The sequence below is a fragment of the Eurypyga helias genome, unplaced genomic scaffold (assembly GCF_000690775.1).
Source record: "Eurypyga helias isolate BGI_N326 unplaced genomic scaffold, ASM69077v1 scaffold15074, whole genome shotgun sequence".
Lineage (NCBI taxonomy): Eukaryota > Metazoa > Chordata > Aves > Eurypygiformes > Eurypygidae > Eurypyga > Eurypyga helias.
Window position 1 is genome coordinate 64,515 of NW_010248393.1, and position 13,202 is coordinate 77,716.

General features: G+C 43.5%; 1 protein-coding gene across 1 annotated transcript in view; it reads right to left on the bottom strand.

Moving 5' to 3' along the window:
- POC1A (POC1 centriolar protein A) overlaps positions 1–13,202 on the bottom strand; it is a gene marked incomplete at its 5' end in the record, with an annotated part of 50,232 nt that overhangs the window by 21,852 nt on the left and 15,178 nt on the right. The window contains 2 exons of the mRNA XM_010151038.1: positions 4,729–4,827; positions 5,689–5,757. Of these exons, the coding sequence (XP_010149340.1) occupies positions 4,729–4,827; positions 5,689–5,757 (168 nt within the window). The remainder of the gene's footprint in view (positions 1–4,728; positions 4,828–5,688; positions 5,758–13,202) is intronic.

The window sequence follows — 13,202 nt, forward strand, 5'->3', positions numbered from 1 at the left end:
CAGTGACATGCCTAAAGAAGGTCTGTTTAAACTTGAGTAAAGAATCTCTATCAGTGAGTATTTCCTATTTTCCATAATATTGCATGAAGAACTGTTTACCAGCTTAGCTTATACTACAATGTTTTTATTCATAATTTTCAGTGTATGAGATTAGATAAACACCCAAGCATTTACTAACTGTCCATGTGACATCAACTGTTCAGCATTTGCTCCTAAACACTTGACCATACATAGTCTTCTTGGAATTAGTCAACAATAGGAGCAAATCTGTCACATAGTGAAACAAGTGTTCTCGTATACTCACGTCAGCTGTAACCGCATGTACGAAGCTTGCCTTCTCTTTGGAAAGAAACCACCACCGAACGCCCAAAATAAAACATTATCTGCTCTCTCTGGAAAGAACCAATTGTATGATGAATATTTTCACAACGTGTCAGATGAACATGTCCTTTGATCCTATCCTAAACAAATCTTCACAGACAGACCCTTAGGCTTACAGTGACTGACCCCAGGACAAGCCCGAGTCCGTATTTATGAAGTCACATGCAAAATCCATACCTCTTACTCTGACTTTCTTTTAGGTGCTCACCACTCAATACTGCAGCATAAAGACTGAATTTGCTCTTACCCCTTAGATTCTAGATCAAAGCAAACAAATTCTTATATGATCAAGACACAGGACTGTAAGATTATTTCTTCCCATCAGCTTCATACAGCACACATCACAAGTGCTTGCCCTTCACTCCAGTTTTCAAGGCAATTATGCAACAATAGCAACAATTGTTAGCGTGTGTTTTAAGAGTAAGCATTGATTTCAGAGCTACTGTAATTCTGATCTAACGTTTAGATTCGCGTCTACCCTAACAGATATTTATAATTCACTTCCAACAGCTGTAGTGCTTTCTTTATCACGGTTTTGTGGCTGTGATTTTACACCAGTCAGGACTGCAAGTCCTGCTCATTGTGAGCTTCTCCTTCATTTGCATCAGTGCCTGCACAAAGCAGGTTTACTTTCAAAGCAAGCGGCATCTCCCAGGCCTCACCTATTTACAGAAAACACAGGCAGGTGGGCAGAGCGGCTTTGAAGTTCATGCTGTTTGCAAGCAAGGCCAATACCCCGATTCATAATGAACTTTAACCAATGGCATGAGAAACCAACTTCTTCCAAAGGCTCCAGTCTCCCTCTGCCTACGGAAGTGAAAATTGATTTAGAGCAAAGTTTGTTTTCAAGCTTACCAACCTTGACAATGTTTCATGTCATTCTCATCCCCCAGGTTATTTAGCTCTTTTTTTCTTCCTATTCATCTTGATGACAAACTAGTTTTGATGTCTGTGTTCAGTTACTCTTTTTTAGCATTTGCATGTTAGTCTGACTTTCCTCATTAGACACCAGATACTCAACAGTGGTTTTTACACACCCACTGACTTGATGAGTGCTTGTGCTTTTACAACACAAACTTATACAGCTACACATCAGGGCACAAGCTCTCCTTAGAAAAATATTCCCTTAAGTAAAGGGTGGAAACAGATTCAAGGGGTGTCAAAGAATAGCATTCACATGTTTTAGGGGTACCAAAACTAAACAAGAATCTATATGCTTGTTTTAAATGTAGCTATATCCACAAATGTCTGCAAAGTCTCCGTATTATTCAAGCAGCACAGTCCTGGCACAGTAACACAGCAGCAGAGGAAGATGGAGCAGCTCCATTTCTCACGGAAGGTAAAGGTGACCTCAGCATGAAATCAAGAGCCACAGAGGTGGCGGCTTCAAGTCTGATTTTGATGGGAAAAATAAGTCATCAGCTACACAAAATGCACCAAAGTAAGTGCTTCATTATTAAAAATCAAACATTTGCTCAAAACAGGAAGGGACTGAATATATAGTGAAATTTAAGTCTTGCAGTAAGTCATAGCAGTAACAGTATTCTTTAAGAGCCCAGCATAATGCATTTCTAAAAGAGGAAGGTCATGAAATTCCCTTGAAAGAAAAGGGTAGACTGCCAGGAATAAACAAGCCAAGGTTTCCATGCTCAGGTTATACTTATTTTTTAAAATACCAGGCTCTCAGACTACATTGTTTATTCTTCCCCTTCGAACTTTAACAACTGTAACTGTCTTAACATTAAAGCATTGCATTCCTAATAACCTAATACACCAGGTACTGATGGAGACCAGGCACAGGCGCTACCACGCTATATGACTGTTCTTCTAACAGGCAGCCACAATACAGCTGAAACCATCCAAAAAACCCGTAGACTATATTGGTTTTGGCAGCACCAATCACTGTGTGACAAGAGACAAAAATTAAAACTCCACTCCTTTATAGTGGGACAAAGCTGCATCACACTTTCAAGGCAAAACAGCGATATTAACTGCGTAAGAGAACACACAACTTCCCCAACAGACTCAGTAGTGCCCGCTACCACCCAAGCTCCCCATTGCAACCCCCTTCCCACCTGCTTTTTAACCAGGGATAGTTTTACTGCTGGAGGCATTCAAAGGTTTAATTTACAAGTCTCACAGCTAATCTGGCAGTTCTAGTGGAAGCACCACTTGGGCGACTCAGACCAAAAGATAACACCACATTTGCCGAAGGAATAGACAGGAAGGAAGGATCCTAATAATTATCACTCAATTTGATCTTCCCTAAGTTACACAAAACACGGTAACCTTCCAACACTTCACATCCTGGTAGCACTGCTGGGATCAGTGGCTCCCACGCTGCACGCCCAAGCCAAAGGCTGCATTCGGGTGGCAGTTCAAAACACTCGCTCCTCTAAAGTGGCTCAGGTCCCCAAACCAAAGTATGCTGTCACATGAGACAGCATGGATTCACTTTGCCTTCGATAAAGACAACACCCAGTGCAAACCAGTGTATTACACCTCAAATAATTTGCGGTGCCCCGTTTGCCACAGGCTCATGGCATGAGCCAACCAACCCCACACGACACGGATTTGCCTGTCAGCAGTACATAAACAGTTGGTCCCAGCAGCATCTATTAGTGGTTTTTTTGGCAGGTAACCCCTCTTCCAGAGGGGAACAGTGTTGGAGGGACAGATGTTCAGGGTGGTTAGTCACTGTTCAAGGGTTTTGTTCAGCAGCAACCGTTAATGAACATCTTAAGAGGTTCTGTAATGAAGAACTTTGTTTTAGAAGAGCTCAGGCATTTCCTTTGTTTCCTTAAATTGCTAGTGGATAACGTGCTCTGGTAATAACAGCACTACAGCTAGGGTAAACTTACCATAATCTCCCATTAGCAAACACCTTGTCTACACTATTTAAGCCATTCCTTGGAATGTTACAAAATGAAAACTGTATTTCTTCTCATAAGGTTTTGTCTCTGCTGTATTTTGGCCCAGAATTACACTACACAATGTTTTAAATTAAAGCAGATAGAGTTCAAAGTTAGTCCAGAAAAAAAAGGTCAATGGACTGGGAGTTTCATAGCCTGCATAACTTCAGAGTTAGCACACAAGAGAGGAGGAAAAGAAAAAATTCTACTTTAGCCCAAACCAGAGGAGGATCAATAAACACTTTCACGTCCTCCTTCCTTCTGTGATGGCTTCCTACCATCCCCTCCCACTCCCCTATCACTAACATCCTCTGGTTGTTTGCCCTCTTCACAGAGCACTCCACATAGTAAAGCGTCAGGTCAGAGCTGCAGCAAGTTAGACTCTCATCTTGCCCATCACAAAGTACGACGGCTATTCCAGCACCTCCAGCAATGGACTGAAGTCATATTAAATAAACACACTACTATGCTTAAGAGAACAGAAGCTTAGGAGCCCAGAAAAGAAGATCTAAATTGACAAGATTAAAGACATTGCCACAGAGGAACAGATGTTGGCTAGGAGCTTACCTTTCAACTGAGGCAATGCCACATACACATAAACCCCCCGGCTCAAACCTTTTAGCTTACAGCTCATGTTGAACAAGATGTGCCAAAACCAGCCATGGTAACAACATTTCAAAAATCCTGTAGGTATATGCAAATATATCAAAAATATCCAAGGACTGACAAGACAAAATATAGAATTTTACGTGAAACATCACCATGTGCAAAATGTGTAACCCATATGGGTAGTAACTTAAGGGTTATTCTCATAATAGCCACGACATCTAACATCAGCACTATGCTTGGATTAGTGCTTTGAAATCACTACTCAGCTGGTGTATTTATCCACTAGATACTGTCAGAACCCTGATGTCTCTTAACACATGGTTCAGGCAACAGATACAAACTTTCATGTCCAGGTATTTAGGAAGAAGCTCCAGTGTAACACATCACCTATTTCTCACATGTGAAGTTTATGCACAGAGATTTCTTTTGTCTTTGCTGACTGTGACAGATATCTATTTTCAGGACTGACACCAGTCTAAAGAGTTCATATCAGCTAGCAAGACTGGCTTCAGCTGTTACTCACATCTGTTCTTTTTTGTGGATTATCATCCAAGCTTATCACACATTCTTACACACAGGCTGTTAATAGAAAACATACATGCACTAAATTTATTTCCCTTTTAAAAAGCATTATATGATTTTCCTATGAAGTACACTTAAACAAAACAAACAACACAAGATTGGTTAAATACAGACACCCTGCAGCTCAAATAAATACTAAGAAAAGATGGCTCTACAGTTCAACTGCCTGAAAGGGCAACATGCTTTCAGGTTGCAGAAAGCGTACTGAGAAGGAACTCTATGTGATTTCAGTATGCTGACCTACCAGGCTGCGATGGGTCCCATCCACACTAGTGCCAGACTTCTGTGTTTTCAGTACATCACCATAATCTGCTGCATCAAAGTTCGTCTTCCACACCATCACCTGCAAGAGAAAGTTCGCCATTAAAAGTTTCCATCTACGTTTGCTTAAAAGGTCAACTTTGTCAACACATCAGAGTCAGCACATACACGCCAAAGCTGACCTAAGAAAGTTTTGCCACTGATTAAATTAAGGATGTTATCTGTAAATACGCTATTGAATACAGACATAGCATGGCTGTGTTCTCAGTGGGTAAGTGACCTCTTCCAACATTTCTGGTGTCAGGAACATCATGACACTAGAGTTACCTAGAGAACTTCAAAGCAACATGTAGAACACACCATTAAAACCACAAATATATTCAAATGCCATGGTTGGTATTATAGCACTTATTAGCCACACCCCAAACAACTGGTCACTGGTTTATCAGATTTGTTCACAGGAAAAGGAGAGTTAGTACTTTGAGACTAGCATTACAGATCTTTAGCTACTTTGTCACTTAAACACTATAATTAAGCCCTACCTATAGGCATCTTCTGCCCACAATGCAGCATTTATTTCCAAAAAGAGAGGCCTCTAACACATAAACCACTTCAACTCAGAACTAGCCAGGGGCAGAGATGATCGGCCCATCAGCACAGCCCACGATATTCGAAGGTGTACAAACAGCTGTGTTGAGATACCACCTAATTTATACCCCAGCAGCAGATGCCCCAAAGGCATTAACAGGGGCTGTATATAGAATAGTATTTCCCCTATTGTACATACCCGTTCCCAGATAATCCAGCTGAAGTGCTTCCTCACTAAGAAAAATCTAGGGTTAACATATCTCACCATCAAATACTTGTTTTCTCTTTGAAAGCAGCAAGATGCCTAGAAAACAGTAACAAAGCATAAAACTATCAAATTTTGCTAGTCACATACCTGCTCATCAGAACCTCCAGAGGCAAAAAAGTCTCCAGTTCTTGAGAAAGCTACACAGGTGGCTGGGCCCTGCAAGGGGATTTAAAAAAAAAGTGAGAAGGGTTACAAAGCTCCATTCATTAGAGCTTTACAAGGTATTTCTCATTTGATGTCAGCAGCCTAAAGGCAAAATCCAAAGAGCTCCTACCTGTCAGGTACGTGGGCCACAATTAACACGCGAAACCCACTGGCACACACTATTTCCCACATTTTTGCCCCCAGCCTAAGACATCCACTTTTCAATATCGATGGTATTAAGACAGGAACAAATCAAGTTTTACAGCTTCAGGCTCTTCCTTCCTCCCTCTCAATCATTCTCACTTCTTTAGAATTAGAAATACCTAAAAGTCCTGTTCATCTGTTAAAAGCAGCGACACTGTTTTGTTAAATGCAGCCTTCAGTTAGCCACCTGATAGAAAGGTCTAAAGTGGAAAAGGAGGTTTAGATACACACAGAGCAGCAAAGGGCATGTTGAGAAAGGTTGTTAGAAGTAAAATACCCTCACACCTCACAATTCCAGGCATTCACTAATCATAAGCCGTGTCCTACAAAAACAAGGTTTTTTAAAACGAATTTGAAGATGAAACCACCTTTCAGGCTCCAACTGTCAAACCCTCAGAATTTACATATTCCAAGCTCTTCCTCATGAAAACTAGAGCTGTGAAAGGAAAACACACTTAACCAAGATTTTCACATAATTATGGAAGTCCAAGGGCCAGAACTTCAAACATTACCCAGAATCTTCAAGACATTGACACCACAGGCCAACATATTTCGTGCACTGGATTGGCCATGGAAAATAACGCTCCACATGCTTTCCCAACAGGCTTTCTTTGAATATACACAGCTAAGGGACAGCATAAAACACACAATGATGAGAACAGCCAACAGGTAGGTTACAGGCAAGAAGCACAAGCATCAGTTCTGTCACAGAGGAAGAGGTTGTTGGTTTGGGTTGGATTTTGGTGTGGGGGTTGTGGTTTTTTTTTTTAAATATACAGCCACCACATACTCCCCTATATACTTCTAGGATATCCCATGCAAACTGCTCGCTGCAGGCAGACGCTCCTTACACCACCATTTGTCATATTTAAGCTACAGGCTAATGATCTATGCAGGTTTGTGTCAGTTGTCAGGTTTTTAACCAAAGAATGGAAGGCTGGCTTAAAACTGCTTTTCTCACCGTAGTTCCAGAGAAGAGACACCAGAGTTAATGCATTCAGGATCACCTTCGTATAGCACAGGCACGTGCATTTTGAAGAAGCCTTGCTTCTGAAACAGTCAGTTCTGGGAGACTTTGGTGATGAGAAACATGCATTTCCCACCACACCACCATGTTAATAACCTTTCAGAAAGCACGCAGGAGTACGCACGTGGGAAGGAGGCGGCACTGCGAGATGCAGTTGAACAGAGCTGGGAAATCATTACATGTGTTCGAGCACAGGCACAACAGACAAAGTGTTCTGCTTAGAGTAAACAGCTGAGGACCCAGGTAGCGACGTTTTGTCAGCTACTGAGCGTGTTCCTTTGCAGACTGTCCTACGCCTGAGCCTTTGCCCAAGCTGAAATGGGCAGAGGTAGGAACAAGCACTTCCCCAGAGGCTGCCTACGGCCAAGTTTGCTGGGAAAGCAAGCTGAACTTGTGACAAGCTGAAGGGAAAAAAAAACCACAACAAAAAAAACACCCCACACAAACCAAATAACAACTAGAAAAAGCCAAAGACCACCAGAAAACCCCACCACGGGAACACACACCTCCTGACAGAATTATCCTCTTTCAAGTAAGATCATGTATGTCAGAAGTCAAATAAGCTCCTCCTCACCCTGTATCAAGTTGCAAGGTCAGACTATTCCATCAAGAGTTCACACCTTCCCAATGGGCATTGCATGGAAGTCTCCCATCCAGTTTGTTTCTGGTTTCCCTTCTTTCCTCCTCTTTGTGAAAGCGAACTCAGCATTATAAATCCTGCAGGTAGGCCAATACCCACGGACTGCATGTGGGATAACCCCCCAACTCTCACTGCATCCTGTGTCCCACACTCCCGCGTGCTTTCAAATGTGTTGGCACAAGGTTTTGCCAGCAAAACTAGAGTCTTGATGTGGTCACTCCCAGCGTGGAAGTTCTAGCTTCCTTAAAACACATTATGGTATTTCCATATGATTGTTTCACCTGCAGTGATTTCAAAAGGCTTTAAGGCTTTCTAATAGCCACGTCTCACTCCAGAGATATTCCCAGAATAGATTTAGCAGCTACAGTTTCCAAATGCATGTGAAGTCATTAATGTGACTAAGCTTGTTCAACTAGCACAGCATTAAACAGTGCAGATACTTCAAACTCAAGTCACGGCCATCAGTGAGCTGGGACAAAGCATGCCTCTGCCTTCCAGTCCCACCCACCTTCCCAGCAGTTCAGCTCTGACCACGCTGCCAGGAACGGAGCCTCTCTAAAAGATAAATAAGGAAGGGGAGAAAGAAGTGGGTAGCCACAAAGCGGCAGTGGTGACCATTGCTCCAAGACAGCAGAGCCGGGGATGCAGGAGCTGCACTCTGACCGCAATGAACCGGGGAGGTTGGGAGGGCAGAACAGCCCACGTCCAGGGCATTGCTTCAGACAAAGTGTTCAGGAACGAGCACAAGTGAGGAATACTGGAAAGCAGCAACGTTTCACAAGATTATTTTTGTAAGCCATTAGGGTTTCAGTGTATTTAGACAAAACTTAGCACAATACAAATCACATCAAAACAGGCAATGAACTGACTCCAAAGTGACGGCATTCTGAAGGGGAAAAAGAGTTCAACAGAACATATTCCTCCCAAAATAGAAACTGATATCAAAGACTGAATGTGCTTTTATAAATTGAAAGAAGGGGAACAAACAAGTCTATAGACACAACATCCTCTACAGATTTGTTGACATAAATTAAGCGAAAAGTATTTTTGCTACGTACACTGACAGCGCTCTTCCCAGATGTAACAGGTTTGCTATAGCAACGTACAAATAATTGTTTGCCAAATACTTGCAGTTTAACATAAATACATAAAAATAAAGAGCTACAAATGCCAGTGATTAGACACAGCCTAACTCCCACTGGTTCCAGGTAAGCATGGCAGAGATCCAACAGGTTTCTGAAGCTGTCCTGGACAACAGGAACAAGGCTATAGGCTGAAGGATTCAAATCTTCCTTCAGAACTTTTTACCCTTTAAACTAACTGTTTCCATCAAAAGTGTCAGAAAGCAGCAGTTGCAGACTCTTCCATACATGTTGTAGGGAGAATTTTAAGCTAATTTGCCAGTAACTAAAACAAGTGTAATGCAGTAACCTTCTGAAGGCCTTCTTCATACTGTGAGAGGGCTGCAGAAAGTTTGAGGAGAAGTACAGAAGAGAATGAAACGACATCCACAGGAAACGCTGAGTGGGAAGAACGCTGCTGCGGATCAACATTCACCTCATCTCTAGTGAAAGAGCAGTACCAGGCAGGGTGGAGATAAGCTCCAGGGAGCCTTGAAAAGGACAAATGGCTCACACACTGGATGCAGCAAAGGAACAAAAAAAGGAAGCCATACAGAAGGAACGGTAACAGGACCAAACCTAGTCCTCTGCAGCAGTGATCCCACTGAACAAGAGTGGGCAAGGGCCAATAGCCATACCACAGCCACTGAAATGCCAGGTGACATCCTGCTTCTAGCTGCACACATAGGTAAGGAGGGTGAAGCACGGCACGTTACACAACCTAATTTATGCGCAGACTACTCCCCAGACAGAGATGATGCCTTCTCCTTGTTTCCCTCCGCTTCCTACAGAAGAAAGCTAGAGACCACAAGCCTTTGTTGCCCTAGCAATCCACAGGCTGATCAGCTTACACAAAACATTAAGTGTGGTCTTAGAAAAAGATGTTCAGCCCTATTAATGGCTTGGATGCATCCATTGCCTAGAGATGGGATCCAAAGCCAGGACACAGATTACAAGATGGAATGAGTGACTGGCAGGATGCTAATAGTAACAACTGACACACAGATAACAAGAGACAATAGGAATAGCATCCCTGGGCACAAACCTTCCCAAGGTGGAGCTAAAAATAGATCTCTCAAATACATAAGAGAAAGGCCAAGAGTTTAGGTTGAAGAAATGGAAATATGCCTGGAGCAAACAGTCATACCTGCACACAGAAAACAGATGAATGTGCACCATCTATAAATAATTCGTGGACAGTCAGAGAAAGCCCACTGGAGCACCATCTCCTCCACACAGAGCTGCTGAGGGACAGAAGGCACACGATTTCAAGAACAGCAGGGCCAACACCAACAGTGAATTTAAGTTAAGAGAGGCCAAACTCACGAGGTTCAGCTAGGAACAGAGCTGACATTTGGGCTTCAGCATAACAGAAGAAACAAAAGCCAGGCTGGAGAGGGTCCAGGAATAAGCCAGAGGAGAGTAGTTTAATGACGCACAGTCTGCACAATAAGAGGAGAGGTAGAGAGGAAGGTAGCTGGAGAGACAAGTGAGGTCACAGATGCCAGGAGATTTTTTTTTTCCTTTTTTATTTTTATTCCTGGAAGAACTAACATACAAGAGAAGAGCCAGGAAAGAGAGTAAGGGAGGTGCAAGGAGCTGGAACAAGGTGTGTCTCAGGGATGAGAATAATTTAATTAAGGGAGAGCTTCCTTTTCCGCTGCCCACAAAAGGAGATGTAGAAGTGGGAAGGTATGAGCCAGTACATTCAGTCAAACTCCCCTGGAGTAGATTAACTAGTGCAGAGAGGAAAAAGGAGACACAAGTGGTGATGAGGTAAGAAAAACAAACCTGAGACAGCAACAGGCATGCTAGGATTATCAGTTCAAGGTATAAAAGAAATAAACAGAGCAGTTATTGCCACTCCTCACAGTGCTTTCAACTGCTTCATGGCACAGGAGAAGAGGGCAAGTCACACTTGGACACATGGACATTGAAGTGACAAAGGGTAGAGGAGCAAAAGATGCAAAGAATAAGTGATCAAGACAATTAGGCAAACACCAAGAGCAGGTAAGAAACTCAATAAATGCATGAGTGCCAAAGAACGTAGAGGGCCTGAGACAAGATGCTGATGTTGTGTGACTTTCCCCTGTCACTTGGTTTTGGCAGCAGATAAAGCAGTGAAGAGAGTTCAGTGAAGATCAATTCACACGAACAGACTTCGGTAAAGCAGAAGCACTGAGCCTGTGTCACAGGATCAGTAACAATCTGCAGCAAGGAAACCCACGGCTATGAAGAACTATTCAATCTCATCAGAAAAGGTGAGTGACAATAGCAAGGACAGTGGGAGAAGAAAGCTGAATTCAGAGAAGACAGAGGCAGGAGGAAACACAAGGGGCAAGACAGGTGACAATTACACACTTGTTTCACAATCTGGTACAGGATGCAGTATGTATCCTGCAGAAGCAGCATCAGACGGGAAAGTCCAAATGTTAGAAAGAGGCAAGAGCTGGAAAACAAAAGCTATGAAAGCCATGGGTGTTTGTGGTCTTTTCACAAACATCACAGATACCCCAAAGATGACGTGGAGATGGGGAAAAGGTGTCAGGAAAAGGCACTGCACACTGGCAAACCAAGGTACAGGGCAGAGCTGAGCATTGTCCTCATGTGAGTGGGGATGGAGAGGAAAGCAATGAGGGCTGTGGAAAGAATCCACATCTCATGGTAAGGGCAAAAAAGTGCATAAATAAAAAGGGCAGATTCCTAGAAACTACACAGTGGGGTGATAACACAAAGGAGAGAAAGGGAGAATGAAAAGGAATCACTGAGAAAAGCACAGGGGACAGAGATGGCAAAGGCGACAAGGGATGTCTTCATGCAGAATACCTCTGACAAGGATTCTCAGCCCACTGAGCTCTGAAAAACTCCTGTATCACTTCACAGGCCAAGACCGTCATGCCTAGACCTTCCTTCACCGGGGAGTAAGGGCTCCAGCTAACACAGGGAAAGTTTATACTGGCACTTGGTAATTCAGTCTTGAGTGGGTTTTTAACCCCTGAAAGCTCCAGTTAAAGAAAAACAAACCCAAGGGAAGAACAGAGCACTCCTTTTAGTGCTCAGAAGCACTAATCTAAAAATCAATGGCTTATTGTTTGCAACACACCCCTTCTCTCCCTTTGCTGGTCCAGTTCTACACAGCCCTAAGATGTCCTCGCACCCTTCTACGACGACTAGGCAGAGGCAGGCACGGATGCTTGATACCACCTAGGTAGAGCTGGCAGCAGAGAGTGAAGGAGCACACTTGTTTCTCGTGCACCTGCTCGGAAGATCTTGCTCTTTAGCCAGCCAGCAAAGCAGAGCTCTTATGCCACTCAGGTAGTTGGAATGCAGCTCATTCATGGTTCAAACCAAGGTTGCTTGGAGAAACCTAACCTTACATTTTCTATCTTCCTATTTATAAACATAACCGTGCAGACGTTTTCCCAATGTTTACTGAGAACTTCCATTCCACTGCGGAAGCCAGTCTGGAAATGCTGTAGGCGAGCGGCCCCAGAGGGTGGACAGGCACTCTGTACATACCTGCGCTCCTCCAGCCACTCTCCGGAGGTGACTTACAGGCCCCAAAACATTCTGTTCTTTGATGATGATTCAGTACAAGGTGGACCTACGCACCGACCCAGCGTCTCATCTGTATGGAATGAGGCAAGAGTACTTCACAGCTGGAAGCACTGCAGAACCAAAATATGCTGCACAATACAGGATGATATTTCACAGCTGCAAGATGTCAGCTCCAAGCTGCAAAGTCCTAATGATCCTCCTGCTACAAGGGGGCCAGCTACATTACAGTTAAAGACAGCAATGTAAACTTGGCAATCCTCCCTAGGTAAACTACAGCTAATCAGCTGCTAACAAATTCCTGGCTCTCCAGCAACTGCGTCAAAGTATGTCTAAAGAACCTTCCGTTTTTTCCTTTGAGTGTCCACTCGCATGCAGCCTTCCCAGAGCAACAGAACAGCAGTCAGAGTAAGAGCAAAGTCCCCATCACCATAGTCACGCGCAGAGTTGCAACTCAAGAACGTCTTCAGAACAGGCTGTTCATTTGGTGACTAACCTATAGTCCTCCCTTAAAAAAGTAAATCTACTTACTGACCAAAAAAATCCACTCCCACATAAATTTTAGGCACTTGGAGACACTGGCAGAAATCACGGTGAGGCTGGAGGGAGAGGAAAAAGCCCTCAGAATTAATTAGCCCGGGTTAATTAGCACAGCAGGCTAGAGAAATGCCAGTGCAGGAATCCACCCTAGCAGCTCCTGATGAAAGCGGGGACTGTCGTCACTGCCAGTCGCTTACTGTGAATGAAGCACAGGTTAGCACATGCTGATCCTGAGCAAGTAAGGGATCTATCAAATCGGGTATTAGAAGAACCAACCCACACCACAGCACACACCGGCAGAGGTTCTGGCATTGCTTCCACAGCCACCTCAGTGCAGTGCCTTAAATACAACCAGAAAGCAGTATCAGCC